Raw genomic sequence first — 12,190 nt, forward strand, 5'->3', positions numbered from 1 at the left:
TAGATGCAGAAACAGATGGTAGCTGGAGGTAGACGCGTACGTCCGGATTAGTCGGAGCTCTTCTTCGCAAATTCAGTCAGACGCTCACAGCGGGATTTTTTTGACTCGAGGTATTTAGTGTATATAGATATAGATGTGCATAATTCATGGTGTGCACTGAGAACTTAATGGAGTGTCACTGCAGGAACACCCCAGATGGCATCACAAAAATTTAGAATATTTTTCCCTGTGTGCAAATCATTTATCCTGGTGTATCCAGAAAGACATTTGTTGACTGTAAACATGAAGACAAGGACATCACAGACATGAATATGTGAGTCACAGTCTGCAGTTGTGCCTCTGTAAGCGATACTGTAATTACATACTGAGCACATTTTTTAATGTCGAGCAAAAGACATTATGGCTGAGTGGAGTGAACTATTGTGGACACAATGAATACAATAAAACACAATAAAATAGCTGTGACTTACACAAGACTTACATGATAGAGAAATACACAAAGTATGTATTAATGTATCTTTAATTAACATAATATTTATCTTTTTATGCACAAAGAGGACATTTATAGTTTTTTTTAGTTTAACAGGAAAAATATTAAGACTTTTTTGGAAAAGAGTCTAAGAAAAAAGGCAAATTTATGTTTATCTGATGTTCTTTACATTTGTATTTTAAAATTTTCCCCCAGTTACCAAGACTCTGGAAAACAACTTTCAAATCCAAATATTATGTATCTCACACTATTATAAAAGCAAAGGAAAAAATTCAGGTTTCCAGTTTATATTTAGGTTTTCCTTAAAACGATGCATATCAGGAACTGTTCTGTGCATTATTAGATTAAATTCTCATTTTTTGACGGAACTAGACCAGGCATATATATTTATGGAATAGGAAAAGTTGCTTACACCTCATGGGGCTGATGATGTGAACTGTTTCAGCTGCTCTCCATTTCTCTGGCAGGCTGTTCTAACAGCTCAGAGCTTGAAATTAAAGGCTGCCTCTCCCAAAGTTTTTCTCCTACGCGTTACAGTGTTTCAAAGAGTCGAGCCTGAAGGGTTCATAAATCGTAAGCATGTTAGATTGATCCGAGTCTCTAAAACGTTATAAAAGTTACTCTGTTTGGTGTGTCGCCTTTAAATTAGATGCAGCTTGTCATGTGACTGTTTATAGTTAATTAATCATTATAGGTTTTCTCCTTCATAAGTTTCTCTTTGTCTGCTTTATTTCTCTGTCCGTAGGTCAAAGAAAATAGACTTCGGTCCTCATGACTGGCATTCGATGCCAGTTTCTGGTGCTCAGACCTGGTTGGTGGTGCCAGGGCTGGAGGCTGGGACAGAGTACCAGTTCAGTGTGTTGGCTCAAAACAAACTGGGCACGGGCCCATTCAGTGAAGTTGTGACAGTCACCACTGCAGGTGGGTACTGCTAATCAAAGGATGTTCCAGCCATGTTTGCTGCTTTTTGACTTCAGAATCAACCCGCTGAGTTGCACTGAGACGCTATTTCTAATTTTAGACTACCAGTATAACCAGACACAGTGTGGAATATACTGCCCTCTAGTGATGGTTAAACTCATCCTGTCCTATGCTTAGTTTTATTGTTTAAATGTGAATGCTGTACACAGATTTCCAGATGAGATACAGTCCAATGTGATTTTTTTTGCAGCCACAGTGGCTGTGTAGGTTTATTTAAGCCCTGCTTTACAGTTCTTAAGCTTACTTTATTATGTAATGCAGGCTACCTTGTTGGTAGAGGTTGTTGGACATGATGACTGCCCACTAATCTGCATTTTAGTTAAGGCGCCGTAAGTTTATCCGTATCATCTAATTCAGAAATAATGGAAGTTACAAGAAAGATAGAGACACACTTGTGTTGTTTACATTTAAACTGTTAACAAATTGGTGTCACAAAGTTTTTTAGGAAGATTTCCAGACTGTAATAGTCATTACAGTCTGGAAACAGCTAATATGGATGTTAATTAATAATGTTAAACATGAGATCCTTCAGACACTTTGAATGGCCAGACAGGAAATGGAAGAAAAGCCGCAGGTGGTAAAACCTTTGATAGATGTCAGCCAGAGGCATTTTTGATCTTGTGTAATAAATGTTTGCCTAAGAAGCAGCCTGCTTGTGAATTCAGCTACATGGGGCTAGTTTGAAGAGGATCTTGACTTGAAATATAGTGTTTTTGCTTTGTTTTGTTGTGTTTTTCAATATTACCTTATTAAGTGATCAGTTTCTAAGCAGTAAAGTGTTAAATTATAACAAGACTACAGTATTACTCTAAAGGAATTGTTTCTATTTATTCGTTTAAGCCAGGGGTCAGCAACCTTTAACACCCAAAGAGCCATTGGGACCCGGTTTCCACGCAAAAGAAAACACTGGGAGCCGCAAATACTTTTTGAAATCTAAAATGAAGATAACACTGTATATATTGTTTTTTACCTTTATGCTTTGTGTGAACAACTAAGGTGTGTTGCTTATGAAATCCATGAAGTGCTACAGAGAAAATTACATTTTATTTATGTTATTAACACATTTTGAACTCTTAAAGAAATATAACCAAAGGAAAGACACCCAGCTGAACTAAAATGATCCATGTAGCAAACAAAAACTGTTATATTGCCTTTGGGCTTTTGGAGCCTTGACCTGACTTTTAAAAAATATTTGGAAAAAAAGCACTATGCTGCTAAAAAATGAAAAATAGATATTTGCAATATTCTGCCTAAATATCTATTTTACCTGGTTAATGTGTGTGGCGGGGCGTGGTCTGCAGCGCCGCTGCAGGGGAGGCGCCTTAACGTCTGTGCTCTCTCTGCTGTTGTGTTGGTGTGTGTCGGGCTGTGAGCTGCAAAGCTACAGCCGGCTGTATGCGTACAGCAACCGTGTGTGAAAAGTGGTCAATAAAGAGATGCTAAAGAGCGTGTTCATGGAAACATCGTCGGGTCTGCCGTGGTATGTTTACAATGGGACTTCTGCTCCTGTGCAAGCTTGTTGTGACTGTCCGCTGCTGCTACACTCACGTTTTCATGAAAGCTGCACAAAGATGTTTGTTTTCCAATTTTTACCAAAATAAAATTCTGTTCTTTTTTTTTTTTTCATTTGGCTTTTGGATGGCCCCCCAACTTATGTGCACATACCCAGGGGTATGTGCACATAATGCCCATTGGATAATCCGGCCCAGATGGTGGGGGTACTTTTTGCCTTGTGAGCCCTGATTCGGCCTCACATTGCCAACTGTTTTCCTTCATTTAGCAAATGTTAAATGAGGTCTGCAAAGTTCTGACCTAATTCACACTCTCAGATGGAAACCAGTAGGCTTCTGCTGTTTAAATACATTTCTCCACGACCTATAATGAAATATTTTGAGTTAACCAATCAGCTTTGATTAACCTAAGAAATGTAAGAAAAGTCAATGCTCTTTGTGTTGCTATTTCTGATTTCTTGGTAATCGTTACATCCAAAGTGTACTCTGATGCTCCATTGATGGAGGCCCCTGAATGGAGCCCATCCAGAGTTTTTATCTGGACCCTATCTAACTCTTTAAAAAAAAAAAAGTGATCACACGAGCAACACCCTGTAACTTTTTTTGTTTGTTTGATTTTCTCCCCCCATTGAATACATTTTCATAATCCATGGTTGGTCCACAGGCTCTCCTCTGGGTACCCCAGAACCACTGGTGCTTCTTACTCCACCACGGTGCCTCACAGCCAATCGCACGCAGCACGGTGTCCTCCTCACGTGGCTCCCTCCAGCCAACCACTCCTCGCCCATCGACCGTTATATCATGGAGTTTCGCCTTGGGGAGAGGTGGGAGGTTCTGGATGACTTAATCCCTTCAACTGAGACCGAGCTCATAGCCAGAGACCTTGTTCAGGTCAGTATATGGAAATTTAGCTGTGTGTAACTTTGAATCCTAAGAAGTAGAAAAGTAGTACTTTTTTGTCAATCCAATTAAGGAAAAGTAGCTCCTCTTTGGTATGCAAACAGTTATAAATAAGAAGCTGCTTTCAATATATCATGTGCAGCAAGACAATGCCTTATAGTCTGAGCACAATACCCTGCATTGCAGCGCATCTCTGCATCTCTCTGACAGGAGTCCTGGTATGAATTTCGAGTAATGGCCGTTATGGATGACCTGATCAGCGAGAGCAGCAATGTTGTGGGAGTTTCTAGCACAGGTGAGTGTCTTTGTGCTCGGCCCTTATGAATAATCTATTTTTAAGTTGTTACTCCATATCTCCTTTTATGCTCTCAGATCCCTTCCCTGCTCCAGAGTTGCCTGATGAGGGTTTGGCGCGACCTGTGGTGGCAGGAGTCGTGGCAACTATCTGTTTTCTGGCAGCGGCGGTACTGTTCAGCACTCTAGCAGCTTGCTTTGTCAACAAGCAACACCGTCGCAAACTCAAGCGCAAACCAGGTCAGTCTCTCCTTTCACTTAAATTTACATAGATTAGGTAAAAGTTCATGTTTGACTGTGGATGGGTTTATCAATGGGCTCAGAGGCACAAAGAAAAACACAAAGCAAGCACAAAGAGACAAAAAATGACAACAAAGAGTAGCTAAGAAGTAAATTGTTTGCAGTTGTTTTTGGTCTTTTTCAGTCTGTCTTGCTTTTTGTGTTGCTGGGCAGGGGTCCTTTATCGTCTGCGCCCAGAAGCTCATTGTCTCATAATTCATCCCTGTGACTGACTTTTACCTGTGGTGTTCATTAGAGAAAATCCTAAACTTAAATGTGTTTGTCCTCTCAGATCCTCCCTTGTCGGTGACACACTTCAGGAAAAGCATTGAGTCGCCGTAAGTAAAGCTACCCCAGAGCCTCTCCTGTCTGCTAGAGGTCGCCACTACTGTTCGTCCTCTCTTACACCTGTTATAACTATCTGTGCCCTTGCATGCTGTGACAAGTCATACACGTTAACATTAAATAACACTCAGTTATACCTTTTGGAGCCTACTAGGAAGAATTGATTTTTACCCTCAGCATGTTTTCTCCAGTGCTTTTAAACAACAAGTCAGTATCTAACATGGTATATCTGAGGACAGTCTTGAAAATGAACCAAAAAAACCCCATTGATGACATGATTGGGCTTCTTGGTAGGTGTAAAAGAACATGAACAGTAGCAACCTCTAGCGGATCACGGGAAAATTAAGGAGAGTTCAAAGCAGCAAAGTCTGCATTTTAAGCACATTACCCAGAGTGCTCAAGCTGCAGTATGTGTATTGATTTTTGATCCATCTGTATTCTTTAACACTGTCTGCTTTCTGCATGATTCTCAGTGTTTAATGATGCTGTTTCTTTGTACAGTATCAGCTACACGTGTGTACCTGTCTGTCTGTATATCTTGTGTACATGTATGACTGCATTTCAATCTCAAAAGAAGCTCCTTTCTGACTCTAATCTGTGTAAATCCCATTGCAGAGTAAATGTATGTTTGCTTGTGACTTTAAAACCTAAAACATCAGTATCAGATTACTTCTTTCTATTTTTTCATGAAATGGTCCAGGCTGCTCAGGGAGTTTACACTTAGTCCTTCCAGCAAGTAGCATAGTTAAAGATGAACCAGGCCCGTGTCGTTTGTTTCCCATCGCAGGCCTCCTCTCACCCCCTTGCCAGGGGTAGAGCCCTGCTGGGACGAGCCTGCCAGGAGCAGTTTCTTGCCCCCGCCGGCCAGCCCCCTGTGAGTGCCTGCCTGCACCAAAATACAGAGTGTGCTGCACTGCACTGGCTTGGCTGCATGGTTAATGCATTGCATAGAAATGATTAGCTCACAGTGATTATTTGTAGTTGTAGGGGTGCCTACTAGTTGCATGCACAGACTTCCATGCACCATACAGGGATTAAATTGCACTAGCTCAGCTGCATGTACAGTACAGTACTGTGTATATGCACTCACATTCTAATTGATGTCTACCCGATGCATTCAGTGACCCAGTACAGTAAGTGTCGAGTATGCTGCTCCTGGTGTGGGCAAATGAGGCCTGGTTAGATGTCATCTGCTTTCCACACATCACCATTTGGTGCAGCATATGGAAATTGGTCTCACGTCTGCTCAAGAAGATGTAGACTCAGTAGATCTGTGATACGGTTGTCATGGTTGCGTTGTTGGCTTTTCTCTCATCCCGTCACTCTTTGGTTCATTAGCTGCAGCCCCTATCAGGAGTCTGCTGCCGCCATAAACTGGCCATTATACCGTAATGAAGTTCATTATGGCTGCCTTGATCGAGCGCTTTGGCTTTCTACTGTGTCATCTGTTTACAAACCGCAATCATATCAGTTTATTTCAAGTATCAGAGATTTTTGGGGATTTGTTTTAAAATACTCCTACCACTATCCGCTTCATCTGTTATGTGTTAAATTAAGCCAGCGTTCTGTGTCTGCATTTTTATTTTTTTTTATCAGGTTATCATCGGGGAAGATAAGTCCAGAGAGCTCCCCTCCATCTCGGCCCCGCTCTCTTTCGTCGGAGGGTTCCCACGGTCCGGGCCTGTATGTCAGGAAGCTCCCGAGCCCTCAGAGAGAAAAAGAAAAAGAGCTCTCCTTCTACAAGAAAACCAAGCGTGCCATAGCCAGCAAGAAATACAGTGTGTCCAAACATGAGGCAGAGGTCACCACGCCTATTGAGCTGATAAGCCGTGGCCCCGATGGCCGCTTCGTCATGGAGACCAGCCCACCTCCCCGCCGCATCCAGGGCTTCCCCTTCGCAGAGGAGTCTGACATGTACCCTGAGTTCCGGCAGTCCGATGAGGAGAATGATTTTGACCCAGGGCCTCTGCCGCCCATCATGCCCACGCTGCGGCCCCAGCTCTCCCCAACGTCCTCGAGCCTGGAGTCAACGCAGCCCCCCACCTACAGCCCCCGCCTACACAGGCCCATGGAAGGTATGAGCTTTGCAGAGGGCAGTGCACTTCACGCCTCAGGGCAGGCGCCGGCCTCCCGCTACAGGGGCTTTCCCCAGGGCCCATTCTATGGGTATCTAGGCAGCCGCGCTGAATCAGGGATTCCACCACCATTCTACATGCCTGACATCAGCCCACGTAGCTCCGCTCTATCCTCACCCCCAGGCACCGCCGAGGGGCCCTTTGGTTACCCCTCCATCCCCGAGGAGAGTGGAGAGATGGAGCACCATCAGTACACTGCCTCTGGCCATTCTCTGTCTCACACACACAGCCCTCCTTCTCGCTCACCCGAAAGCTGGCAGCCTCATGAGTTACCCTTCCTGGGTCTAGAAGGTCCACGGTTCATATATCCACCTCACCATCCGTTACATCACCCCCAGGACCTCCCTGACCCACCCCCATATCCTCCTCACTCTCTCCCTCCCAGTCGCCTGCACCTCCCACACCTAAAGGATCCAACAAGCCCTGGACTCCTGCAGCTGGAGGTTCCTGTGGCTCCCCCAGGCAGAGACAGGCCCCCAGGGCCTCCGGTTAGGCGTTTAGCTATGCAACAGGCCCAGAGTCTCGGCCAGCTCAGACACACGGCCCACGGTGTGGGTGTACCAGTGTTGCCTTACCCTGACCCGGCAGTCCGTGCAGGGAGCCCAAGCACAGCCCCCAGTAGTAGCCCTCAGTCCTGGCTCAGCCCGAGGGCGGGGCGCCGGGCAGACCCCAGCCTACCCCCACTAGTACTCCAACCCTCCCGCCTCTCTCCACTCTCCCAGAGCCCACTTAGCACCCAGCCGGGTTCCCCAGATATTCTTGTAAGGCCTCCTCCGCGCCCCAGCATCCTCCGCACCTCTCGGTCTCTGGAGATGCCTGAGATCACCCTGCAGCCCTCGGCTACTGTCAGTTTCTCTCGGAGGTCCTCCCTGACCGCCTCTCCTACTCAGAGCCAGGGCGCCAAGCAACCCAGCCCCAGTTACCACGCCCACATGTCCTATGCCTCCACTGCAGCCAGTTACCCCTCCCAATCCCCCTCTCCCCCTCCGGAGGGCAGGGATGTTTTCGGGCAGAGGCCATCCCAGAGAAGGACAGAGGAGGAGATGCTACCCTCAGAGCCCTCCCAGCTCCAGATATCAGCCTCAGGGTAGGTGATCCATTGCAGTAGAGAATAGTCACACATTTTTTTAAGGAGGAGACTTTTCGTCTGCTCGCTAAATATCCTCAGTATCACTTTGATGTTTCCATTAAGAAGTAATTAAGATGCATATTGTACTTTAATATGCAGAAGGCATGTAATTGCATTTAGCACACATTGTGTCAGTTCATTAAAAATTATCTAAACATTAACATTGAATAGCATGTGAAAGCTCAGTGTGATTTTAAGATCATGTATTTTTGTATATAGTACTGATGGCTCATAATCAATAGAATCGATGAAATATTGATCATAATTCAAACTTAAATCAACTTTAAAAGCCATTTTTTCTGTTTCCCATGTTGAATCTAAAATCTTTGAGTTAAAGTATTTTAAAAACTGAGTATAAATTATATTAAATCGGGTCGGTTTATGAAACTAGTGTTTATAGGTTTAACCTCAACAATTTACTGTACATTTAATGAACAATTACATTTATTATTTATACCATTATTCTGATGTGTCGCCTTCCAGACTATTTATTCATGGATAATAAATTGCTTACTTATTCATAACTCAACCAATATTAGAGCTAGTAGCTTATAGCCGCTTGTAGCAGAACACTTTTCTTCTTTGTTGAAGAAGATTGAAATTGTAAAAGTCTATATTGTAGCTTAGCGATGGAAAGAAAGTGTAGAACAAAGCAGTTGGTAGTTTGTACACATTTAGTAGTTGACACATACTCATTGTGTTATGTTATTCATTAACTTTCGCTTCTTGCTCATAAACTAATAAGATTGTTTTAAAAAGAATTAGTAAACAATTTATGAACAAATAATGAAGCCATAATCTCAACTTATCAATACTTTATAAGGATGGATAACAAACCATCTGGTCTATAGTTATACAGTTGGATGAGTTGTGTTTATAATAGTAAAGTCATAAATAGAAGGCTGTGTGTCTGTCACTTGATCATAAAAAGTAAGATGTTAAATATATCCTGGGACTCCGACTTTTCTAGAAGGTCCAAAATTGGAGTGCTAAAGAGGCAAACGAAGTGTTTTGAGGAAGATGACTTGGCAAAATAGTTCACTTTAATCAGATGTATTGCAGAGTGATTTATTAACCATTAAATTAATATATTCAAAAATAATTAGTGTCAAGTTATAAAGCATATAACATATAATGGCTGCATTATTAGAAAGTGGCATCCGTAAGGATAAAAACCGACTAACCCGCTTAAATAGAACAATAGAATTTTTTTCTCGTAGTATTGGTAGATCAGTGGCCGTGCACATTTACTACATAAAGGAGGAAATGTTATGCTTTACACCCACATTTAAACACATCTATACCCCGTAGAGTTTCTTTACTGCACACACTCCTGTGGCCCCTCACACCCACCTCACTACCCTAGAAGCTACAATCACATGGTAGCTAAAGCCATGCAGCAGAGACTCGCTCCTGCACTATCACTGGCCTTTAAGGGAAAGTAGCTTATAGGGCTGCTGCTTTTTAGAGGGTAAGGGTCTTACCTGATTTGTTTTTGATTGATCTCAGCTATCTGGGCAGCGTTGTTGTGACCCGGTCCCCTACGCCGCAATAGGTAAGGGTCGGACCCATGTCTGAGAGGGGAGGGGTCAGCAGGGGGAGGGCTCTAATCACTCTCTCCTTTAAAGGGGAATCGCTTTGGGTTGTGCCTCTGTGCTGGATTCAAGTGAAGTGCAACTAATGGTAATAATGACTGCAGGACACATTTGTCAATACAGTTTCAAGGCACAGTAAGCCTGCTGTGGTGTAGGCTACAGTAATTAGGCTTGTGAGCAAGCAGGAGGAGTGGTTTTGGATTGTGGAGAAGCATTTGATTTTGTCCTTTTCATTGTTTGAACGCAGACATGTTTCCCTGCACTAAAAAAAAAGAAAAAGCCTTGAATCAATAGAGGACGCACATGAATGATAGACTGGAGTATTCCCCTTTAAAGTTTTGTTCCATGTGCAAAATGCCATGCATGCATTCTCTAAACTTCTCTCTACAACCAAACAAATAACAACAATTCTCAAACTAAATTCTTTGTCACATTTGTTGTCCTAAGTGCTTTCGTTTTTTCTGTCATGTGACTGTTTTTAATGGCCATTTCCTCTTCCTGTCATGTGACTTGTTCTTTAACGGCCATTTCCTCTACCTGCCATCTCCTCCCGTCAGCATGGTGAAGCCTCTGTACGCAGTGTTCATGTTTCTGAAAGTGTGCTGTATAGTGTTTATGTCTATGGAAATGAGCAATATTTTAACACTGTTGCCTCGGCACACAGTTTATGTGATGATAATGGAAATGTTCTCTAACTGTCCAGGACTGTTGCAATTCTCCGATTTGTCTCCCCCTCTCTGCTAATGGCTCTCAATCTTTCTCTCCACAGTGACAAATGATGGACAGCATCTCTAAAGCTTTGTGTTCCCATGCCTTTTGAAACAATACATGTTTGGCGCGACAACCTGACTTAATGAAAGCATTAAGTCAGGTTTGACGCTGTTTGCATTCAGTTCTTTGAAAGGCAAAGAGCCAACAGTGAGCCTCGTGAACACAAGCTTAACTTTTTGTGAGGTTATTGGACTTTTTTTTAATTTAACTTTATTGCATCTTTCTATGAGAGAGATGGACAACAAAAGTACAACAAGCGTATTCCAGTACGAGGTAAAACTGCTTCTAAGCAGACCACTGGAAGTGAGGATACCTTAACGTGATGTGATTACTTTGTGCTGATTAATTAATTATTTTCATTCAACTTCGCATGCATCACTCATGAAATGAAAATAGTTCTCAAGGTTTCAGGAACACCTTCCTGTGTGTTTTCTGTTTTTTGGTTTTTTGAAATGTGCAGAACTTTCATGTTAGGACGCAGGGGTTGGCAACCTTTTTTATGATGATAAGTTTGACCTCATCTACAATTTTATAATATTATATGCACAGTTTGGGTTGCAAAATTATAGCCATAGCTGCGATGCAGCTGACTAATAAGTAAAATACAGAAATTTTCCCAGTAATTAAGTAAGTAACAGTTAGTGTGGACAGAGGTAAGTGTTAAAGGAATTAATTTAAAGCCTCTTTTATGTAATCATCTTCTCTGACTCTGAGTTGAAAACAGGGGTGTCAAACATAAGGACTGGGGGCCAGAATTGGCCCATTAAAGACTCCAATTCGGCACTCTTGAGAATGTAAAGGAGTGTATAGATTTTGAACTTCTAACTGGCTTTTCCTGTTGACAAAGATCTTCCCATGTCCATTCATACTGTACTAAAGCAACTAAGGAATAAATAAACATTTAAATAACAGAGAAAACTCAATTCACTTTTATTTATATAGCCCCAAATTGCAACATCAGGGAAAACTCTCTTTCAACAGGAAGAAGCATCCAGTAGAGGCAGGCTCAGGGAAAGACGGCCATCTGACGGGGTGGGGGGAGGAAGACAGGACAAAGACATGCTGTGGAATAATATTAAAAATAGATTAATAATAACTAATGCAGAGTGGTGTATAAACATATAGTGAGTGAAAAAAGGGTGAGTGAGAAGTAACAGTCAGTGCATCATGGGAAGCCCTCAGCAACCTAGACCTATTGCAGCATAACTAAAGAAGGATTTGGGGTCGTGTGATCGAACCGTAACTATAAGTTTTATCAAAAAGAAATGTTTTAAGTCGAGCTGGTTCCACAGAAGAGGGCCTTGAAGCGGAAAGCTCTGCTCCCCATTCTGTGTTTAAATACTCACAAATAATCCAGCAGTGGGAGAACACAGTGCTGCATTCGGGTGAAATGGTACCATAAGGTCTTTAAGATAAGATTGGGCCTGATTATTGAAGATGTTGTATGTGATGAAAATTATTTTAAATTTGATTCTGGGTTTAACAGGGAGAAAATGAAGTGAAGCCAGTATGGGAGAAATATCCTCTCTCTTTCTAGTCCCTGTCAGTACTCTTGCTACAGGATAGAAATTTCTGTGAATTAACAGAAAAAAACTTTATTACATTACATTTTATAATTCCAGGGAAATGAGCTACCAGACCTTTTTCTGTAATTTTACCCATTAATTTCTTTCAATTTAAGCCCAATTTGCCATTTACTAAATCAGCATTTCTGTGTCATGCACTTGAAGATATCTGAGGGACAGGGGAGGATTGTATGG

General features: G+C 42.4%; 1 protein-coding gene across 4 annotated transcripts in view; it reads left to right on the forward strand.

The window, feature by feature from the left end:
- The window catches only part of igsf9ba (immunoglobulin superfamily, member 9Ba), a 73,443-nt gene that overhangs the window by 56,224 nt on the left and 5,029 nt on the right, over positions 1–12,190 (forward strand). For 2 of the 4 annotated variants that reach the window (XM_040008584.1, XM_040008585.1), the window contains exons 13-19: positions 1,236–1,411; positions 3,647–3,873; positions 4,093–4,177; positions 4,255–4,416; positions 4,748–4,793; positions 5,588–5,674; positions 6,397–8,022. In XM_040008584.1, coding sequence (XP_039864518.1) covers positions 1,236–1,411; positions 3,647–3,873; positions 4,093–4,177; positions 4,255–4,416; positions 4,748–4,793; positions 5,588–5,674; positions 6,397–8,022 — 2,409 coding nt within the window. Of the gene's footprint in view, positions 1–1,235; positions 1,412–3,646; positions 3,874–4,092; positions 4,178–4,254; positions 4,417–4,747; positions 4,794–5,587; positions 5,675–6,396; positions 8,023–9,573; positions 9,620–12,190 lie in introns of all 4 variants that reach the window. The other 2 variants (XM_040008587.1, XM_040008586.1) reach the window with 2 other exon arrangements.

This window comes from Simochromis diagramma, unplaced genomic scaffold (assembly GCF_900408965.1).
Source record: "Simochromis diagramma unplaced genomic scaffold, fSimDia1.1 OVJJ01000344.1, whole genome shotgun sequence".
In the NCBI taxonomy this organism is placed as follows: Eukaryota; Metazoa; Chordata; class Actinopteri; order Cichliformes; family Cichlidae; genus Simochromis; species Simochromis diagramma.